The sequence below is a fragment of the Haliotis rubra genome, unplaced genomic scaffold, assembly GCF_003918875.1.
Source record: "Haliotis rubra isolate DU_JTF1 unplaced genomic scaffold, ASM391887v1 Scf123, whole genome shotgun sequence".
Classification (NCBI taxonomy): domain Eukaryota; kingdom Metazoa; phylum Mollusca; class Gastropoda; order Lepetellida; family Haliotidae; genus Haliotis; species Haliotis rubra.
The window spans coordinates 1996490-2020871 of NW_025765148.1; the positions used below are offsets into that span (position 1 = coordinate 1996490).

General features: G+C 38.7%; 1 protein-coding gene across 1 annotated transcript in view; it reads right to left on the reverse strand.

Moving 5' to 3' along the window:
• LOC124266117 (helicase domino-like) overlaps positions 1-24382 on the reverse strand; it is a 74383-nt gene that overhangs the window by 34214 nt on the left and 15787 nt on the right. The window contains 13 exon segments of the mRNA XM_046700929.1: positions 52-255; positions 1779-1965; positions 5874-6010; positions 10742-10993; positions 11530-11640; positions 12689-12825; positions 13461-13638; positions 15274-15372; positions 16160-16314; positions 17351-17464; positions 17880-18003; positions 20885-21040; positions 21151-21230. Coding sequence (XP_046556885.1) covers positions 52-255; positions 1779-1965; positions 5874-6010; positions 10742-10993; positions 11530-11640; positions 12689-12825; positions 13461-13638; positions 15274-15372; positions 16160-16314; positions 17351-17464; positions 17880-18003; positions 20885-21040; positions 21151-21230 — 1934 coding nt within the window.

Below are 24382 nucleotides of genomic sequence, written 5' to 3' on the forward strand. Positions count from 1 at the left end.
TTAAGGAAACATTTGACGGAGCAGACATCTGTTGATGTTTAGTGTGCTCACCTGAGGTGTTGCTGGTGAGACACTTCTGAAGGTGAGAGGCTTCAGTTTCCCAGGTTTGAGTCTGGGCGGTGGGTCGGGTTGGTCGTCAATCTCCACTATCAGTCGCCGTGGTGTTTGCAGTTTTTTCACTCTGTGGGCGATGAAAGCAGGAAGGTCGAGCTCCATCTCCGCCAGACTCGGGTACAGCGACCGCAGATCAACATCCTGATAAAGATAGCATTATAGGGTGTCTTATTTCAAAGAGTAGAAAAATCAAAAGTAGCTGATATTTTTAATGAATTTTATCACAAGAATGGCAGCTTATGCTGTAGTCAGAGACCTTCAATATAAAGAATGAACATGGAAGGCACACACCCAAGGAAGATGAGAATAATATCTGAGCAGTCAGTTGTTTAACAATGCACTCAGCTGTATTCAGCCATTTATAGTAGCCTGAAAATATGTGAATTAGCTGATCAACAATGCGATTCTTCCCTGGTGATCACGCTTCCAGATATCCTATGTAACTACTCTTTTGTATGTTCTTGATCAAAAGAACAAGAATCAAGCCTGGAGATCCTCAAAATCCTAACTGGAGATAGGAAACATCGTGGAGTGACACGAAATGATGTGTTTAAGCAAGGTGCTGTGGATGCAGTAAATAGTACTACTTTAGGATGCGTCAAAGGGACTTTTGTAACTTTCAACCGGAGGTTATATTTGTTGGTGTACTCAGCAATATTCCAGAAGTATGACAATGGCTTCTTTTAGTCACTGATTTGGTAACAATCCATAACGTTGCGTTTAATGACATGGAATCTTTAAATTCTGAACATGGTGTTTCTGCGAAGGCGGTCCTGTAGCCAACACGGCAACAGGAGACATCAATGAGGAGTTCTACACACTGCTTCATGTGGGAAGATGAACCCCTGGAGTGTATCCATAGACAAAGCAAATGCTACACCATCTGGGCACCAGACCCAGGGGTGGAAATAACCCATTGCCCGACGTCCGAGTCCAGCGTTTTTTTCTGTCGGGCAAGTAAATTTGTATATCACACTGTACTGGTGTCCAGTTGACTTTCCAATGTTATTATGTTGTTTATTTTAAAAAATCAACAAGAAAAGGCCGGTATAGTGGAAAAATTATCAGGGCAAGTGATTTTACATGTGCCACTGTTCCGGAGTACACTAGCAATTTTAAAGTTATTTCCACCCCTGAGACCACCCATCTACTTATAGAACATCAAGCAATAATGTTACAGTAGCTCTACTGAATAAATGACTTTCACAGATAATAATGGTAAATATTGTCTATGACAGGAATCATATGCTGGGATTACCTCAGCATATGAGTTTTAAATAGACTGTTTTCTCTATCCCAGTTAGAAAGTCCACATATGACAATAGAATGCCATTGTGGTTTGTGAGCTTAGGGAAATCCTTATTTTGGCAATTCTATTTGTTTTTGTGTGTTATTTGATGGAGCACTCAGCAATGTCTGCAGTTATGTATAGAGCTGCTTGTAAGGAAGTGATGACACAATCCAGTTACTGGTATCATCAGCATCTTATCATTAATCCTGACAACCCAACCTATTTTGAACGGAACATTGGGTTATTCCAAGGCCCCTTTCACCATCATGATTAACTTCAACCCCTGAATACACAAGAATGAGAGTTGGGTTATAAATTGGAATTATTTAAACACAAGAAAAATGGAAATTGAGACCTGTATGAGAAGACTCACCTTGAATGGGTCGTATTCCAAGGCTCTTGCAGCTAATGAGGATGTTGTGTATGCAATTCCTCTCATTTGGAATGGTGAAATTATTGGTCTTGGATCAAAGAGGTTTGGATGGTTGCACACCTTCCTCAGTTGCATCAGAACATTTATCACACTCATGAAGTGGCCTTGGGAAAGTGTCTCCCTCGTTCTGGAAAAAAACAAAATGTATCTTGTATCAATATCATCAGATGTTAAAAACAATTCAATGCAATATATTGTGATACATGTATACACACTTAAACATATTGGTAGCTTAAATGCTTGACAGTGATTGACACTGATACATACACCACAAATGCACCCAAACACGAGCATAATCACTTGCATGTTGACACTATTTGTCTACCAATTACTTGAAACATTTATGAGTGAGTGTGTTTAGTTTTACGCCGCACTCAGCAATATTCTAGCTATATGGCGGCGGTCTGTAAATAATCGAGTCTGGACCAGACAATCCAGTGATCAACAGCATGAGCATCGATCTGTGCAATAGGAAGCTGATGACATATGTCAACCAAGTCAGCTAGCATGACCACCCAATCCTGTTAGTCGCCTCTTACGACAAGCATGGGTTACTGAAGGCACATTCGCGAGTACATCATTTGTGAAGGGAATTGAGTGTAGATTTTAGGTTGAAAGATACCTATTAATAATGGAACTTATTTATTCCCCCGAGCCCTCAAGAACACAGAAAACCTATACTATACTGCAATATGCAATATTTGAAAGGCATATTGCTGTACATCGGTAACACCATGTAGTGTTAGTGATGACTGACGTTGGTATGTCTTAATTACTTTCATGTTTTGCAGACAGGTTTTTTAACAGGACTTCCTCCAGTCTTCAGTTTGCTTGTGGAATGTTTAAACATTTGACATTTGAAAACACAACAGTATGTTCTCTTGACATGCTTAAGTCTATATCTGGCCAGGGCTACAGATCAGGTACAATCGTTGCAACTGTCTTTGGTATTGGCCATATATAACAATGTCATGAAACTAAACAAAACATCTTATCACAGCAAGACACTTTAGAAAAATGTTTGCAATACTTGCAGAAACAATGCATTGTTATTGGCCGTATATAACAATGTCATGAAACTAAACAAAACATCTTATCACAGCAAGACACTTTAAGAAAGAGTTTGAAACATCTTTTTCAACAGTGACACTTGAGATGCAGGCATTTCTAAAATAATTTTCAAACTAAACCACAACACAAAAATGTACTGTGGTCCAGGGATTTACAGGACACGAATTCCTGCGTCCTATATGCATAAACATTGACAATGGACGCAACAAAATTTATAAGCGCATCCACAGGGACTCAGAAAAAGTCCAAATACTTTTTGTAAAAATTCCATTCAAGTGACAATAAGTTATCAGTGAGTTTGCTACTAGCTGGGTTATGGTAATATTTGCAATTTAATTACTGTAACAATGTGATGATCATGATACACAATACAATAACAATATTATCCCATTCAACACCGCAGGCCGCTTAGGCGGCCACAACGTTATGAGTCCCCAGACACCGAAGGCCGATTAAGCGACCAGGCAGTAGTCACGTCAAAATGAGACATAATTTTAGGAACCTCCCTGACTTATGATTCATATATTAAATCTAACACATTTCACAATGTCTGAAAACACTTATTAAATTTCAATTTATCATATATTATCAGCAGAATTAAAATTATAAACTATTTTTCGCAATGTTATTGAAAACAACGATTCTCGGACACATGCTTCGGCAGCAGGTCCACAATAACATTGTCAAAGAGCAAAGTAACGATGTTTCAAGGAATTCATTAAATAAATTGAATAAACTAATGAATAACATCAACAACATTCATAAAAGTTGTCAAACGTACATATAAAATTACTATTTCCATCTTTTTGTGCGATCATGTAATGTAAGTCAAGTCACTGACAAGTGACATCTCGGCTCTCGCCGCCTCAATCTTCATGCTCGGACACGATGTTTAATGCGAAAATATATACATGAAGCATTTTTGTCACAGGTCATAACCTAGCACGATACGTCCAAAAAGTTCCATAATTTATGTACAGGTAGCGATTTCTTGCTTAATATGTTCAAAATAGCATGATTTTTACCCAAAACTTCCGTCTAAATCTAAAAGTTTTCGTTTACGAGGACGGTATCCATTGCCGTAATATGATTGGTTGCCTTAGGTCACATGTCTGATTTTGACCAATCACGACCCTTATAGCAGACTGTAGCGAAAAAGCGTCATTGGAAACCAATTTTTATCCAATAAAATCGCTTCTTACAACTGTGAAAATACTCTCGGCAAGGGTTCAGTGATGTTGTTTATGTTCAGAGCTTTGGAAAATGCAAGCTTACATTTATAACGTCCAGATAAACCACGGAAGAAGCAAAAACTAAGGCGATTTTTTTCCATTTGTGACATGTCATAACATGCCCGAGCCTTTTTCTTTTATATTTTCATTTTTACGTCATCAGAAAATTATTATAAAAAGATTTCGTAAATAATATGTATGGTCGCCTATTTCCCGATATCTGTGGCTTTCCGCTCGGTACCATAACATAACAACGGAAACTACCTCCGCTTTTGGCTTCTTCAGATGCATAACATGCGAGGGGAATCGTTTGATGTCGGGCATCGTTCGAAAGCTCTGAACATCAACAATATCACTGAACCCTTGCCAAGAGTATTTTCACAGTTGTAAGAAGCGATTTTATTGGATCAAGATTGTTTTCTAATGACGCTTTTTCGCCACAGTCTGCTGTAAGGGTCGTGATTGGTCAAAATCAGACACGTGACCTAAGGCAGCCAATCATATTACAGCAATGGATACCGTCCTCGTAAACGAAGACGTTTAGATTTAGACAAAAGTTTTGGGTAAAATAATGCTATTCTGAACATATTAAGCAAGAAATCGCTACCTGTACGTAAATTATGGAACTTATTGGACGTATCGTACTAGGTTATGACCTGTGACAAAAATGCTTCATGTATATATTTTCGCATTAAACATCGTGTCCGAGCGTGAAGATTGAGGCGGCGAGAGCCGAGAAGTCACTTGTCAGTAACTTGACTTACATTACATGATCGCACAAAAAGATGGAAATAGTAATTTTATATGTACGTTTGACAACTTTTATGAATGCTGTTGTTGATTTTATTCATTAGTTTATTCAATTTATTTAATGAATTCCTCGAAACATCGTTACTTTGCTCTTTGACAATGCTATTGTAGACCCGCTGCCGAAGCATGTGTCCGAGAATCGTTGTTTTCAATAACATTGCGAAAAATAGTTTATAATTTTAATTGTGCTGATAATATATGATAAATTGAAATTTAATAAGTGTTTTCAGACATTGTGAAATGTGTTAGATTTAATATATGAATCATAAGTCAGGGAGGTTCCTAAAATTATGTCTCATTTTGACGTGACTACTGCCTGGTCGCTTAATCGGCCTGCGGTGTTGAATGGGTTAAATGGTGTATGGGATGTAGTAGCAATAACGTTTTACAAGCTTATAATTTCCTTCATAAACATAGGCTTCATCTATGACCTCACAGTCTCTGGGAACTTAGTGTCATGGCAGTAAATGCCTCTGGTTGACTGGTGTTGAAAGAGTTAATAATAATATCTAAGTGTCTGGGACCCCAATTTTGTTGTCCAGGACCCCTGAAAATTAAGAGTACGAGTCCCAGGGACCCTCAAATACAGGACTCCAGGTAAATCCCTAGTCGTCTGGTGTAGATATAACAAAGTTTTCAAGATCTGCTTTTTCAAGCGGACAGGCAGACGGGCATGGGGTAATAATGCATCAGTTCAAGCCACAAAACATGAGCACTTTGGTAAATGTTAAGTATGATAAATCTGATACAGACAAACCTTAAGAGTGAAACGAGGCTTAACCGTAGCATTCTAGATAATTGCACGGACAGAGTTACACATCCTGTTAATTGCATGTATGTCGATGGTCTAACACAGGTTCATAATGACATATTATGCCACATTTTAACATGGACACTGCACATAATCCAACCAATGACTCACTTTGTCTGGGACATGAACTCATCATAGAGGAACCTCTGTCTCTTCGACAGCCGACACATGACAACATGCTCATATTTCTTTGGCATCTGCTTCTCAACATCATCTTTCAACCTCCTCAGCAAGAAAGGCCGCAATACCTGAAAAACAAGGCAATACATGTAGAGTGACTGAGTATGATTTTATGCCGCTTTTAACAATATTCCAGAAATGTCATGGCAGGGGACACCAGAAATGGGCTTCACACATTGTACCCGTGTGGGGAATCGAACGAGGGTCTTTGGCGTGACAAGCAAACACCTTAACCACTAGGCTACCTGACCGCCCCAAAATACATGTAGAACACACTTCATCACAATGCCCAGAAAGTAAGGCAACAGCATTTTATACTATTAGCTGTCTCTTATGTCTATGGAAGAATATCTGAATGCGAGAACTTGTTTGAATCATCTGTACAACTAGGTTGGTTTGTAGTTCAAAGCTGCAATCAGGGCAAACCAACCAGATACAGATGATTCAAACAAGTTCTCGCATTTAGATATTCTGAGCATTCAAGCAGCTTTCTCTTTATGACCACTATTAGATATGAAAGGCAAGTTGTCTCCATATATCTGTAATCTATTTGACTCCAATGTTCGTGTTAAAGGAGTCACTGTCTTATGGATTGAGTTGAAACCCAAAGCGTGCACGCTGAAGGGAGACCCTCAAATATGTACTTGATTGTAGTTTTCGAACGAGTTAAATTGTTTGACTTGTTTAGTGAGTTAGGTTCACTGCCGTGTTGGCACTCAGCTGTAATTAAGGTTGCTACTGTATTTATCTTTAACATATTACTCCTCAGAGATCACTCTACTTCACAGGACACTACATTTGTTATTCACGAAGCATTACCGACAGTTTCATTTATAGAAAACAGATAGTTTCATCTATTTTCTCATTCAGTGTCTCAGACAAGGTGTCCAACCACTCACACTGTGTGATCAGGGCATAGGTATCTGAATCCTTCAAGTGAATCCTTCTTCGACATCAATAGCAACTCGTCTTACAAGATTGTCAGACAAGTGAATCCTTTTAATGTCTCGAAATTGCAACAAAGGCACACAATAAATGTGCACATGAAAACACATGTTCAAAGTTGATTAAAAAATGTCCCACTGCACGTCCATACTTTATCAGATATAATACAACTTGGGTACAGAAGAATATGTGCTAACACCAAGGAAAGAGTCATGGTATGGTGAAAATAAGATTTGTTTATATGTCACGCCTGAGACTACAAATTCGAAGTAAAGAACCAATACACATCCTGTCATCTTTTTCAAAGGAATTCCTGTTTTCCAAACTTCTAAGGTGCTTAACAATGTACTTTGTCTCAGACAAGGTGTCCAACCACTCATATCGTGTGATCAGGGCATAGGTATCTGATGTTTTACTCTTCGAGATCAATAGCAACTTGTCTTGTAAGATTGTCAGACAAGTGAATCCTTTTAATGTCTCGAAATAAAAACAAAGACACAGCAAAATCCCTTGAAAGAAGTTGACTGAAGAGACTGTCCCACTTTGTACCCATGCTTGGTCACATAAACGCATGTTTGAAATTACTGAGGATGCACAAATCCCTAGGAAAGAATAATGCTGTTTCGAAAACGTTACTGGTTCAACCTGACACCGGGATGGCAACAGGAAAATCTATTTTCAGTGGAAAACTCAATATCGTGTCATAGAATGGGGGTTTCAATGACACAATTTATAACCAATTAAAAAATGAAATTGGCAGAAATCTACCAAGGACTAGCTGATCACGTACAGCTGATCTACACTTTACCAATAGCAACTTGTTGACAGTTGTAGGTTAGGCTGCCACACACAGCAACTGATACTTCATCTGTCATGTCAGGAACCACAGTGCCACAAAAACATTTCCTATCTTTCAGTCCATGTTAGATAAAATGATTAAAGATCAGCAAATGGAATATGTTCACATTGAAAGTTTTCATGGACAACAACTTGAACATGTACCAAAAACAAACTGAATATGGTCTATGTTCAATGTCTTAGTTAAACTTTGAACTTAATATTCAGTGTCTCAGACAAGGTGTCCAACCACTCACATCGTGTGATCAGGGCATAGGTATCTGATGTTTTACTCTTCGAGATCAATAGCAACTTGTCTTACAAGATTGTCAGACAAGTGAATCCTTTTAATGTCTCGAAATCACTTTGGTAAAATATGCACCAAACCCATTGCAAAAATATATAAAAATCAAGAGCACGTTTTGGAAACAATGAAGATAATTTGAAGCCATATCTGTTTACACGAGTCATCACTTATCAGGGAAACATCTTTCGGCAACATTGTAAAATGGTTTTGTGGCACCACAATGTTTTAGACAGCATACACCGGTGGTTTATTTATTAGACGGGATTATCACAATCATGCCATTGTCTTACCGTCTCCATTACACTATCCAGCATTTGATAAATTAAAAGTATCCTCCTAACAATGAAAACACATTTAACAATGACAAACTTTTAATATGTGTAGACTTGGCTGATGTACAAGCAGCCATGAGATATAACAGCTCATGTTGTCTATGACAGGAATCATATGCAGGAGTATCACAGCACATGAGTTTTAAACAGACATTTTCTCTATCCCAGTTAATAAGGTCCACATACGGCAATGAAATACCACTGTGGTTTGTGAGCATAGGGAAAATCTCTTTGAACATCGATCGAGAACAGATGATTTTCTAGCGAATGTGAACAGTGATTTTGGTTGAACACAACACAAGAACTAATTTGCATCGAAGCAACACAGCTTGATGTAGCTGAATAATTGAAAAAAGATCTTTGGTAAAAATCCAAACACACTGTCAAATTTAAACCAACACCGACTAGCTGATCACGTACAGCTGATCTACACTTTACCAATAGAAACTTGTTGACAGTTGTAGGTTAGGCTGCCACACACAGCAACTGATACTTCAGTCTGCCATGGCAGGAACCACAGTGCCACAAAAACATTTCCTATCTTTCAGTCCATGTTAGATAAAATTATTAAAGATCAACAAATGGATTATGTTCACATTGAAAGTTTTCATGGACAACAACTTGAACATGTACCAAAAACAAACTGAATATGGTCTATGTTCAATGTCTTAGTTAAACTTTGAACTAAATATTCAGTGTCTCAGACAAGGTGTCCAACCACTCACATCGTGTGATCAGGGCATAGGTATCTGATGTTTTACTCTTCGAGATCAATAGCAACTTGTCTTACAAGATTGTCAGACAAGTGAATCCTTTTAATGTCTCGAAATCACTTTGGTAAAATATGCCCCAAATCCATTGCAAAAATAATATAAATATCAAGAGCACGTTTTGGAAACAATGAAGATGATTTGAAGCCATATCTGTTTACATCAGTCATCACTTATCAGGGAAACATCTTTCAGCAACATTGTAAAATGGTTTTGTGGCACCACAATGTTTTAGACAGCATACACCGGTGGTTTATTTATTAGACTGGATTATCACAATCATGCCATTGTCTTATCGCCTCCATAACACTATCCATCATTTGATAAATTAAAAGTATCCTCCTAACAATGAAAAAACATTTAACAATGACAAACTTTTAATATGTGTAGACTTGGCTGATGTACAAGCAGCCATGAGATATAACAGCTTATGTTGTCTATGACAGGAATCATATGCAGGAGTATCACAGCACATGAGTTTTAAACAGACGTTTTCTCTATCCCAGTTTATAAGGTCCACATACGGCAATGAAATACCACTGTGGTTTGTGAGCATAGGGAAAATCTTTTTGAACATCGATCGAGAACAGATGATTTTCTACTGAATGTGAACAGTGATTTTGGTTGAACACAACACAAGAACTAATTTGCATCGAAGCAACACAGCTTGATGTAGCTGAATAATTGAAAAAAGATCTTTGGTAAAAATCCAAACACACTGTCAAATTTAAACCAACACCATAACTGTGATAAGAAAGTAGCTTCAATAATTCAGTTCAATTTCTACAACTAGTAACTTTGTGTGTCTGAAGTAATCTGTGTGTTCTAATAAGAGTTGTCAGAACAAGTCACGAGGCAAAAGGCATTTTATGAGCTGCATCAAATCTGATTGTGCAGAGCTGGAACAGGACTGAAGAAGCCATTCTTTCCTTATCTGGCTCATTATTAGCACTGTGGTTTTAGGCATCTCAAGCAAGATGGTTATAAAAAAACTTGTAATTAATAATAATCTGACCAATTCATAAGTATGTATGAAGCCCACTAATACCAGAGTTTCATGTACTTTCAGATGAATTATTGTCTGTGACAGGAATCGTTTGCAGGGATAATCACAGCATACGAGTTTTAAACAGACAGTTTTCTCTATCCCCGTTTGTAAGTCCCCATATGGCAATAGAATGCCACTGTGGTTTGTGAGCAAAGGGATTCCATTCTCGTGTCCTTTCTATGTGTTATGTTCTATTATCTTAAGTAGCAGTCCAGCTATATGACTTTAGCCAGAAGGAGCGAGTGAGCATGGTTTTAGGCCGCTTTTAGAAATATTCCAGCAATATCAAGGCAGGGGACACCAGAAATGGGCTTCACACGATGTACCCATGTGGGGAATCAAACCCTGTTCTTCATCGTGCAAGCAAACCCTTTAACCACTAGGCTACCCCAATGTCCCAGCCAAAAGGAACTGATACTATCAATCCACGGGTATCAGTTTATGGTCACAAGACAGCGAGTTATCACTCGATCCTGTAACTTGCCTCATACAACCTACAGCATCGGCCGAGGAAGACCTACTCTAATCGTGAACTTCTTTTGTACCGCTGCCGTGCTCACCTTGTGTAATCTCTTGACTAGACTGTCATTGTACTCCTGACTGCCCTCCACCATCCCTGTGAGTGGGTTGGAGAACCATTCCTTGAACTCCTTGTGCGACTGGAACACGTGCGGCATCAGGAAGTGCATAAGTGACCATAACTCCATCAAACTGTTCTGCAGGGGGGTACCCGTAAGCAGAAGACGGCGCTGACTTGAGAAGTTCAACAGCATCTGCCATCGCTGAGACTTGAAGTTCTTGATGTTTTGAGCCTGAAAATAACATCAAGTGTAACGTCTAGTCCAATGAAAGGTTCTGACTGCAACTATACCATTGAATTAACACAGAAAATCATTTGTATAGCAGCAAACAAGAGGTTGATCCAAACCATTCTAGTAACATTGGAGGATTCAGACTACCATTTCTCAGTCATGTATGATATCTGCACTATGACACCATTTCTTAACCAGTTTCTGACAAGTTGAGGTGTGCCCCATGATCTCTACAGTGATACAAAACGAAACAGATCTAGGTGAATGTAAAAACATTTGACATTGGAAAACACAACAATATGTTTTCTTGACTTGTTTCAATTTATATCTGGCCAGGGCTACAGATCAGGTACAATCGTTGCAACTGTCTTTGGTATTGGCCATTCTGCTGTACAAAATTACCCAATTTTCACAACACAGTCTTGTTTGTTCTAAATTTATTATGGGTTCTACACACAATTGTGACATTACCAGTTATACCTTAAAAAAAACTATAATACAACAGACTGAACTGTGAGTATGTGTTCAGGTCTCACCTCATCCAGGATGAAGTACTTCCACTTCTTCCTCCTGAAGGCTGAGTGATCCTGCACCACCAGTTTGTAGGACGTGATACACACATGAAAGGCATTGGTTTTGGTCCATCCCTGAAACCAACATGGAGAAACGAGTTTATATCTGCTCTAAATTCTCAGTTTATCTCATTATTTGAATTGTTCATTGCAAAACGAAGTCAACCACTTGGCAAACCTACAGGTACAAATCCACCTGACTGATCACATATTCAAACTTCTTTTAAAAATAATACTGATTAAAGCACTGAACAAACTCGGGCCTCACAATCAACATGACATTCATACACGGTTAGATCTCTTTGAACTGTAGCTATCAATAAAATTTGAACTTTAAGATGTAATTTTTATGATTGTACATTCGATTCAAGGGAATTGAAGGGATTCAAGTTTCCACTTGACTGTTTGGAAGAGAGGATGAGAAAGCAAATAAGCATGAGTCAGGATAAGTATAAAAATACAATATTTATATTTGGAAACAATGAGGGTCAAAAAGGTTGAATCAATACTGAACAAAGCTTATGCCACTCAATACTGAACAAAGCCACTCAATACTGAATTATGCCGCTCAATACTGAACAAAGCTTATGCCACTCAATATTGGACAAAGCCACTCAATACTGAATTATGCCGCTCAATACTGAACAAAGCTTATGCCACTCAATATTGAACAAACATATGCCCCTCGAAGAAGGTCTTAGTTTTCAGTTAGGTGGGTGAAATGCCATAGCATTACTTTACAAACATTATTCATCCCTTTTCCTGTAGCATTGGTTATTGTCCCAGGCACAATACAGCAACCAAGGACGCTGTACGAATGCAGTAATTTACCACCTTTTAATTGAAAGTAAACATTTTGTCTACTTACAGAATGAGAAGTGGATTAAAGTCTGAAGTTTATAATATACTGAAGAAAAAAGGTTAGGGATCAAATCATTTTTTGGGGCAACATTATGAATTTCTTACCTTAGTCTTTACCACAAAAAGTATACCCAAAATTATTCACGACTCCAATCCATTTTGTTCAGTATATACTCTGCAAAAGTAGTTAAAGAAAACGCAATGTTTTCCTGACTAATGTTAATCGTCATGACAACACTAAAGAATTCATAGTTTCTCTTACCGTTCTCTTCTGTTTCCTCTCCTTCTGGCTTCCATAGTATGTGAGTATTTTGAAAGCAGGACACCATTTCTTGAACTCCATTTCCCAGTTCAGCATAACACTTGTTGGGACGACGATGAGGTGAGGGCCCCAGACACCTACAAGTAGACAGACATCACTATCACTCTGAACGGATGGCATGAATACATGGAACTTTACTTACAATGTAGTCGAAGACAAAGGGCTTGGAAAGGTATCTGTCATTATCTGGATGAGGAATGTATCAAATTGTTTCATTACTGACAAGTCCCACAGCAAAACCTTAATATAGTTAACAGTGTTTGTGAGTATGGTTTTACGCCACACTTGGAGATATTACAGCAATAACTTGGCAGGGGACAACAGAAATGAGCTTCACACTGTGTAACCATGTGCGGAATCGAACCCTGGTGTTCAGCATGACGAGTGAATGCTTTAACCACTAGGCTATCCCAACGCTTTCTAATGAAAGGTTTTGATTACAACCAAACCATTGAATTACCACAGAAACCGATCCAATGGGGAGCAAACAGAGATTAATCAAAACCTTTCAGGCAACATTTGAAGATACTGACTAACATTTCTCAGTCATGTTTGATTGAACCCGAATCTTCAGCCTTATGAGTGAACGCTTTAACCACTAGGCTACCCCACAGCCCAGGTCAACACAGATCATGTGAATCGTGTCAACATGAGTTGACAGTTTGTAGCCAGGTGTATCTGTCTAGGCCTAAACAGCTCAAGGAGTATCTACCTTTTTCACAGGCAAGATGGGCCAACACTGCTATTGTCTGAATGGTTTTGCCAAGTCCCATTTCATCAGCCAGAATGCCATTAAGCTTCTTCTCATGCATGGTTGCCAGCCAGTCCAGGCCAACATGCTGATACTCTCTCAATGTGTGTTTCAGCAGAAAGGGGACCGACGTCCGAACCTGGAACAAAAGATTTGTTTTCAGCTATTGACTCTCTTCCAGTGCAGCATCATATCTCCAATCTGTTAAATAACTTGAGCCAAACTGCTACCATACTGCAGGGCTAGACCCAGTGTAAGAAATAAGGCGCGTCCGACCGCCCGAGACGGGCTAGATTTCTAGCAGGTCTGGTAATTTTTTTTAGATGTTCCATACATCTGAGTGTCTGGTCTGGTTTAATCCATTTTGGGCAGGTATATTTCATACACTGGTTAGACCTTAAAACTGGTGTGCTAGCTCTGGGCTACAACTTATTCCTGTGGATTTCCTCCATTTTTGTAACATTACAAAAGGATATTATCTCTACCTGTGCAATTTAAATCCAATTTTGTATGGTGCAATATCATGCAATGAAACTACTCAGCAAGAGAAATTCTTGGCAGTGTTACAAGCTTGAAAGTTGAAGGTTGTGAAGTCACTTCTCAACTTGCAGGGAACAGGTCCGGTAAATTATGACATTAGAAAGAAGATATAATAAGGATGGTGACTGGATGATAAAAACTGTTATCAGAAAATCTGTCTCAGACAAGGTGTCCAACCACTCACATTGTGTGATCAGGGCATAGGTATCTGATGGTTTACTCTTCGAGATCAATAGCAACTTGTCTTACAAGATTGTCAGACAAGTGAATCCTTTTAATGTCTCGAAATCGCAACAAACACAGAGCAAACTACCCTTACAACACCAAAAACATTTTAAAGTGTTGATTCAAGATTCCATGGTCTCGAAAAAGCAAACAGGTTCGCACATTGAAGAATAAAAATAGAATGCTAAATTAAAATCAAAAGAAGGGAAAGTGAGTGAGTGAGTTTAGTTACTCAGCAATATTCCAGCTATATGGCGGCGGTCTGTAAATAATCGAGCCTGGACCAGACAATCCAGTGATCAACAGCATGAGCATTGATCTTCACAATTGGGAACCAATGACATGTGTCAACCAAGTCAGCGAGCCTGACCACCTGATCCCGTTAGTCGCCTCTTGTGGCAAGCATGGGTTGCTGAAGACCTATCTACCCCGGATAAAAGAAGGGAAAGATATGTATCAGTTCACTGACCAGATTAGTACAAAAAAGGAGGATTCTATTTGTTTTTTTTATTGTGTTACATAAATATGACCCTGAAGACAAGGTTTCTTTGGCATCTGGGGCCTGAATAATTGGGATTTACAATGTATTGTTAAGTGGGACATTGCCAACAATACAGTTAAAAATGAAAGAATTTATTACAAAAACATTTTCAAAAACACAAAAGGGTAGATCGTATAAAGAAGCAAGCAATGTGTAGAAACAGTCGGAGAAATTTGTCCACAGTTATCTAAATGTGTCATTCCAACCTTATTATAGATGCCCAAATATGTTTCAGTACTTCATTTCATTAGTAAGCGGAACATGGTTCGTGTCTCAGACAAGGTGTCCAACCACTCACATCGTGTGATCAGGGCATAGGTATCTGATGTTTTACTCTTCGAGATCAATAGCAACTTGTCTTGCAAAACTGTCAGACAAGTGAATCCTTTTAATGTCTCGATAACATTTCACATTAAAATATTAAAGGTTAACGTGTATATACCAGTTCAAGCTAGGCCCAATACTTACCTCCGTTGTCTCAAGAGTGTAGCCTTTGGGCTGCAGGCTCTGGGCTTCTGCAGCTATGTCTGTTATTTCCTTCCCTGGGCCAGTCTCCGTATCCGTTTGCTACAAACATCACAACGTTTCAACAGAACATGTTTTTTAAGAGTTAAGTACAAATTCTGGTACAATAATGAGTCCAATCTGTGATTCAAACTCATAGTGTCAGAGTAAGGCACATAAGGGACCGTTCATAATTTATGGCTAGGGGGGTGATGATTTTTATGGAGAAGCACATACAATGTGAATGACCCCCCACTAAAATTTATGTACAAAACAAGTGACCGCCCCTGCATGTCATGTACAAAATCAATGACCCCCCCTCCCCTTCCCATAATTTCTAATTTAAAAATATTATCATGTACAAAATTGATGACCCCCAGTACATGTGTACAAAATTGATGACCTCCCTCCCCTCTTTAAAATCACCCACCCCACCCCAGCCATAAATTATGTACGGTCCCTATTCAAAGGTCATCAGACCAACTCAGCCTTTGAGACTTCCAACATTTATACGTCACTGTAGCTTAGAGTTCATTCCGCAGCCTCCTGAGGTTGCAATGTTAGATTGTTGTCTATGACAGGAATCATATGCAGGATTATCACAGCATATGAGTTTTAAACAGACTTTCTCTCTATCCCAGTTTTTAAGTCCACATATGACAATAAAATGTCACTGTGGTTTGTGAGCATAGGGAATATGTATCAATATGTACCACAGAGACAACAGGTTGGTTGGTTGGTTGGTTGATTGGTTGGTTGGTTAATGCCGCACTCAGCAATATTCCAGCTATATGGCAGTGGTCCACTGCCGGGCAAATTTGTATTTCCTGAAAACATGTCGTGTTCTTACCTTGACAGGAGACTTCTCGGCCTCTCCCTGAGGTTTGAGTAGGAACTCCAGACCCGTATCTTCCTGTGGCTGAGAGGATTCTCCTTCTTCTTCAGTCTCTTCCTCCTCTTCTTCCTCCTCTGTTGTTTCATCCTCGTCACTCTGAGCTTCTATATCTGGAGATGTCACAGACAAGTCCATTACATGAGCAATGTATAGATCACGACTAAAGTCTAAGGTCAGTGTACTTGGAATGTTAAAATGCTATCTCAAAACTACTCAACATAATCCAAACAGAATTACACGAGAGCAATGTTGATATTTCTCTTTGGTCAGGTTTTAAAGGCACAGTCTGTACAGAAAGACCTCGGTAACTGACCATCCATGTGATTTGAAATCTTATCTTGCCTCACACATAAATGTCGTTTTCTGAATGGCTGAGCGCTCTTCTATTATTTTCAATTTACCCCACTTACAACCAAGTAACATTTTCTATGTACCCCGCTGGAAATGCTGACCTCATTTGGTACTTCGTAGTAATAATTCTTTATCTCGAATAACATTGAATCATGTAGGATGTGCGGAAATTACCAATGTTTTTCAAATGGAAATCGATGGAAGGGAGATAACTATAAATTTGTTTTTCTTGTCGTCTTGATCCGAGACCCATGCTTCAAACAGTTTAAAATACCATTGAGGTGTTTGGTAAGATAAATACGTTGTTCACTGGTCCCTCGGGGCCCATGGGTTGATGTACCTCTCGAAACCAGTGAACAACTTATAATACAGCTGAAATGTATACTATGTCCAAGCCAACAGTCTTTTTATGTGAACCGATCTTCTTCACAAAATTCAGGAGTCGAATCTTGAAGTGACAGAGTTGGGACTAACGCCGGTTTAACGGTGTTCCTTTTACATGACTGTGTTGTCTTAATGTGAAAGTGATTTAGGTCTAGAATGTAACACACATGTGATGGGTATGGTGCTGAGACCTACCACTGAAACACAACACCTATAAGTTTTACTGAAGGGTCGCAACTCTTCAGACGACCAGCAGATTCAAATTAATTTGAATATATTTTAGTCTCAGATCAAAAGAAATCATCCTCTAATATTGTCAGAATCAAGCTCTAGAAGTTTAAAGGTCACTTTTGCAAGTTTGGCAACAATTAAGGCTGAAAAATATAAACAAAAAAGGTCATATGAACATACCATCATCTGAATCATCTTCAGATGTCTCTCCTTCTGAACTTTCTTCTGGCACATCAAAGTCACTATCATATGCACCTGCATATTTATTCACTAGTTCTTCCATTGACATTTCACCTGCAACAACCAGAGTTAGTCATATATGAACATTCCACAGAAGAAAATATCGGACATACTTACAGAAAGTAAATGTTGTTCACAATAACCAGGCAGCCTGCAAATAACGGTGTGGACCAGATGATCCTGTGATTGATATAATTGATGATAATTGCAATTCCTCCCACTCAGAGTCCTTGCTTTTGGACTATTCCAACTAGGAAGGTAAGAATAACTAAGCAAGGCATTAATCTAACAGTCTTTGTAGTCTGTCACAGGAGTCCAATGCATAGAAAGTACATGCACAAGAGTTTTAAAACAGACATCGCTCTGTCCCTGAAATATTGTTCCACTCATGACAACTGCTATCATTGTGGTTGTGAGCTACGGGACGACTGGTCCAGTCTACAGTGATAAATTATTCACAAACAATCACCTTCAGCTTCTAAATCATCAAGTTCCCGCTTGTAATCTTTCTTCTTTTCATGTTTCTCCTGTTCTTCTATTGTTTCTTCTAAATCCCCTTCATCTTCACTAGCTGTGAACTCTTCATCACTTCCCTGTAAACAAAATCCAAAAATATTTATCAAGAATATTCTCTTGACATAAATGGAATTGTCTACATTACAATTTGGAACAAAGTTAAGGGAGACTGGTTTATATCTACACACTTTTCAATGTTACTGTAAATGAAACGGTGGCAGCCTTCCTAAAAGGCTAGAAAGTAAGCCTCAAACAACATAGCAAATTTCAAAGAAGTACATTCTTCTGTGTGACTTTACAAGGAAGACTTATTTGACATGTGTTTGTTATGAATGATAGCTGTGGTTACACCTACACAGAGTTTAAACTGTAAATGTGTGTCAAAATCATTCCAGATAATTCAGACTGAATTACAACAGAACAAAGTTGATATTTCTCTTTGGTCAGGTTTTAAAGGTACAGTCTGTACAGAAAGACCTCGGTAACTGACCATTTATCCACAAACTGTCAGCATTTCATCTTTTCACACACAGTACTACCTTATATCGCTAAACAGTTAAATCAGGTCTTTAACTTAACTCTTTCAACACCAGTCAACCAGAGGCATTTACTGCCATGACACCGAGTTCCCAGAGACCCTGAGGTCATAGATGAAGCCTATGTTTATGAAGGAAATTATAAGCTTGTAAAACGTTATTGCTACTACATCTCATACACCATTTAAAAGATCTAATCCCACTGTTGATAAATATGAAGTTTATTTTTATAATATTATTCAAATAATACAACTACAACTTAAATAAATTTATTTTTGAATGAAAATGCAAGTTTACATTTATAACGTCCAGATAAACCACGAAAGAAGCAAAAACTATGGCGATTTTTTTCCATTTGTGACATGTCATAACATGCCCGTGCCTTTTTCTTTTATATTTTCATTTTTACGTCATCAGAAAATTATTATAAAAAGATTTCTTAAATAATATGTATGGTCACCTATTTCGCGATATCTGTCGCTTTCCGCTCGGTAACATAACATAACGGAAAATACCTCCGTTTTCGAAGCTTCATATGAATAACATGCGAGGCGAATCGTTTGATGCCGGGCATTGTTTGAAAGCTCTGAACATCAACAATATCACTGTACCCTTGCCAAGAGTATTTTCACAGTTGTAAGAAGTGATTTTATTGGATAAAGATTGGTTTCTAATGACGCTTTTTCGCCACAGTCTGCTATAAGGGTCGTGATTGGTCAAAATCAGACACATGACCCAAGGCAGCCAATTTAATTCTGCTGATAATATATGATAAATTGAAATTTAATAAGTGTTTTCAGACATTTTGAAATGTGATAGATTTAACCCATTCAACACCGCAGGCCGCTTAAGCGGCCACAACGTTATGAGTCCCCAGACACCGGAGGCCGATTAAGCGGCCAGGCAGTAGTCACGTCAAAATGAGACATAATTTTAGGAACTTACCTGACTTATGATTCATATATTAAATCTAACACATTTCACAATGTCTGAAAACACTTATTAAATTTCAATTTATCATATATTATCAGCAGAATTAAAATTATAAACTATTTTTCGCAATGTTATTGAAAACAACGATTCTCAGACACATGCTTCGGCCGTGGGTCCACAATAACATTGTAAAAGAGCAAAGTAACGATGTTTCGAGGAAATTATTAAATAAATTGAATAAACTAATGAATAAAATCAACAACAGCATTCATAAAAGTTGTCAAACGTACATATAAAATTACTATTTCCATCTTTTTGTGCGATCATGTAATGCAAGTCAAGTCACTGACAAGTGACATCTCGGCTCTCGCCGCCTCAATCTTCACGCTCAGACACGATGTTTAATGCGAAAATATATGCATGAAGCATTTTTGTCACAGGTCATAACCTAGCACGATACGTCCAATAAGTTCCATAATTTACGTATATGTAGCGATTTCTTGCTTAATATGTTCAGAATAGCATTATTTTACCCAAAACTTTTGTCTAAATCTAAAAGTTTTCGTTTACGAGGACGGTATCCATTGCCGTAATATGATTGGCTGCCTTAGGTCATGCGTCTGGTTTTGACCAATCACGACCCTTATAGCAGACTGTGGCGAAAAAGCGTCATTAGAAACCAATCTTTATCCATTAAAATCGCTTCTTACAACTGTGAAAATACTCTTGGCTAGGGTACAGTGATATTGTTGATGTTCAGAGCTTTAGAACGATACCCGACATCAAACGATTTGCCTTGCATGTTATTCATACGAAGCTTCGAAAGCCGAGGTATTGTCCGTTGTTGTGTCCTGTTACCGAGAGGAAAGCCACTGATATCGGGAAATAAGCGACCATACATATTATTTAAGAAATCTTTTTATAATAATTTTCTGATGACGTAAAAATGAAAATATAAAAGAAAAAGCCAAGGCATGTTATGACATGTCACAAATGGAAAAAAATCGCCTTAGTTTTTGCTTCTTTCGTGGCTTATCTGGACATTATAAATGTAAACTTGCATTTTCATTAAAAAATAAATTTATTTAAGTTGTAGTTGTATTATTTGAATTATATCATAAAAATAAACTTCATATTTATCAACAGTGGGATTAGATCTTTTAAATGGTGTATGAGATGTAGTAGTAATAACGTTTTACAAGCTTATAATTTCCTTCATAAAAATAGGCTTCATCTGTGACCTTAGAGTCTCTGGGAACTCGGTGTCATGGCAGTAAATGCCTCTGGTTGACTGGTGTTGAAAGAGTAAATATATGAATCATAAGTCAGGTAGTTTCCTAAAATTATGTCTCATTTTGACGTGACTACTGCCTGGCCGCTTAAGCGGCCTCCGGTGTCTGGGGACTCATAACATTGTGGCCGCTTAAGCGGCCTGCGGTGTTGAATGGGTTAAACTGAGAAGAAGTGTTTGTAAATATTCTCAATTTACCCTTGATTCTTTGGACTTTTGGGGAGTTTCATTTCCTGTTTCATCTTGAATGCTTGCAGGCTTTTCCAATACCTCCTGAGGTAAAGACTTAATAAGTTCTTCCAAAGGCAGTTCACTTTCCTTCTGCAATTCTTCTAATTCTTTCATTTCTGCTTCCTGGAATGAAGAAAGGGGATTAACTCAAGTTTAGATCGATGTAGGATTTTCAAAAAGCACGCAAGCCAATTACTTGTTATATAAACATGATGAAGGGAATGTGTACAAACCTCGTCAATCCCTGCTTCATTTTCTTCTTTCTCAATTGTTTCTTCATCATCACTAGCGGTTCCCTGTGGTTCGAACTCCACTGAAATGAAGAAATATTTTGGTGTTTATTTCTTATACAGCTACATGTTTCCTAGTGTTTTCATTAACCTGGTGAAAGAGTAAAAATACTCTGAAATTTCACATCTTGTTCTAACACAGCCTTATGAGTAACTGAATAGAAAGAGTACGCACATCCATTGTGTGTTTTAAAAAAATATGAACAGCCACTAGGCTACCCCACCACCAAAGCAAACCTGTGATTTCTCAACAAAATTTATCAACACCACATCCACCCCTCTTTCTAAGAAAACCCCCACACAGAATAGCTGGAAAACAAAAGTCCCATAAACGTTCTTCTCTCATGGACAGGTCTGTTTACATATGTTTCTTGTGAAAATGTTGTAATACAGATCTGGCAAATATATCCTGATTATCATAATAATCAGATCAGGAAGAGGTATTGCTGGGGAAAAAACAACAACAAAACCCAGTAAGGACACAGTAGCAGCTAGTCCAGTCTATCTTCAAAAGAAACTAAGTATATGTGATTAATCAGTTTTATCAACTGTAATGATAGTTGTATCAGATGACTACTTATCTAATCACCATCAACAGTGACAAGAAACAACAACATCTGAGTCTATGTTCGAGATCTTTAGCACTACATGTGTCATTGAAGACAAAATAGTGACTTCAGTCTCGGTCTAACTTTAAGATCGGACAGGTCATGCAAACATTTTACTGTGTATAGGAAACATGATCCAATCATTTCAACACACACACACAAGAGAAGCCTTCTTTCACCCTTGAAATGCTGATGTGTGTACAAAAACACTATTCCTATAAACTGGATTTTAACAACAAAACATATGACATGTTACTACCATTTAGTCAGTTTTAACAAGTTCCATGGCACTTCAATTAAAAACATTATTCAGCATTCTTACTTAACATTAAAAATATAAGCTTACTGGTTATAAACTAAAGCACAAACTAATGACTAAAGGCCAATCCTATTTAACAACATCAGTAGTACGTACAACACACATAACCTCATACACTGCTAAATCGTGAATCCACATGTGTTCATAATACTGATCATGAAATGTTACCCTTTTCTACAATTGGATATTTCACCTTTGTTATCCTGAAGATAGTAATGGTACCAATCATGAAGGTTTTCAACAAATACAAATTCACCAATGTATCAGATGACTACTTATCTAACCACCATCAACAGTGACAAGAACATCAACACCTGAGTCTATGTTCGAGATCTTTAGCACTACATGTGTCATTGAAGACAAAGTAGTGACTTCAGTCTCGTTGGATACAGAATTCACAAATAAACTAGTACATATTACAAAATGGAAAATAGTTAACATCATGACTACCCTCTCAACTGATAAGCACCGCTGCATGCACTTGATAGTCTTTCACAGATCCCTATGGAGTACACAAACTAAGCTGCTTATGAGGCACTATGAGGTTTTCACAGTAAAACTAAAAAATTGAAAATTTTAATATAAATTGTATATTTATATACTTATCCTATGTCACGGTATGCACTTCTCTCTTGATTCGACACTGAGTGGAACAATGTAAACTTTTTTCCCTAGGCCTCTCTTGTCCATCCGCCCAAGCACTCCTTGCTACCCTCACTATAAGACAGCTTCCTAACTCTCATGCAAAGCATGCGGCATGCACCACTAGCTGCCCACGTGACTATCTCCGAATCATCATTCTCATTCTTGGAGCCACTGGATAATATCCATCTTGGAGAATCTGCATAGCAGGGAGGATGGGCGGGAATCCGTCGTGTGAGATAGGATAAGTATATAAATATACAATTTATATTAAAATTATCAAATTTTTAAACTTATTCTATCTCACGGTATGCACTTATCGCACAGCCGGATGGCGGGACGCAGATACCCAGTGTCTTCACAGTGCGAACAGCAGGAACTGTGTAGACTGGAAACGACCGTAGATAGCGATGCACAAGGGAGGCCTGTTATGCATGCATGATACTCCTATGCTTGTGCTGAGTTCTCTTGAACTCCTTGGCTTACTAAGCACAACGTCTCCCAGGGAGATGGGTGCTCCCGAGCGATGTGGTGTTCGGCCGCAACCTCCGAAGAAGGACGCAGCTCAGTGAGAAAGTATGTCACTTCGCCACGATTTCCAAGGTACCCCGTAAATTAAAGTCGGTTGACAATAATCAGGCCAGCCCCTGCTTCGAGAAGAACCCCCTTCCACATCGTGATACAGAATCTAGCTCCAGATTCGTCCAACCACCGAGGTGGTAGTATCTCTGTGTCTTAGTATAAAACTAAGTGAAGTAGTTCTAACCCATGAGGAATCAAAACATAAGGCAGACAGCAAGTTCAGACTTATATTCAAGAAAATACAGGGAAGCAGCAACCGCGAGGGACCATTCCCTATCTGCGTTGGTGGGCCGTGGACAGCTGTTGTGCGAGCACAAGGGGTCCTAACTGGTGCAGGCCTTGGACACCCTTGACTGAGAGGTCTCAAAGGTAGTGCGAGGAGAAGACCGAGTCGGATCGCCAGAAATATCCTTCCATAATGGCGCAAAGCTGCAGGTCTTCATTGTCATGCGGCCCAAGGATCGTGGACAACGGTTGGATAGTAAAAGTACGATCGGGTTGTCCTGGCAACTGATTCTTCGCTACAAAATCCCAAAGGAGACCAAGGAAGATTTTGCCATGCTTCTTCCGTTCAAACTGGACTCTGTTAACGTCCAAAGCGTGAAGTTCAGATATCCGAGCAGCTGTAGCCAAGGCCACAAGGAAGAAGGTCTTGAAGGAGATCTTCTCAAAGTCCTTCTGAGCTAGGGGTACATAGTCCGTCGAGGCCAAATGATGCAGCACACAGATATATCCCAAGCAGGATGTCTAAACTTCTTAGACTGATCGGCCAACATGAAGGACCGGAGCACATACTGAAACTGTGGAGACCTTAGAGCCTGTAGTGGTAGCCAGGACCGAGTTGATCGCAGCAAGGTAAGTGGCCAAAGTGGAACCCTTGAGCTTGGACGACCGCAATTGCTGCAGAAACTCAGCGATGATTTGAGGCTAAGTAGAAACAGGAGATGTAATGCCTCTGGACGTGCAATATCTCTCAAAACATTTCCACTTCTCATCAAAGTGAACGGGTGGAAGTCCGATGAGC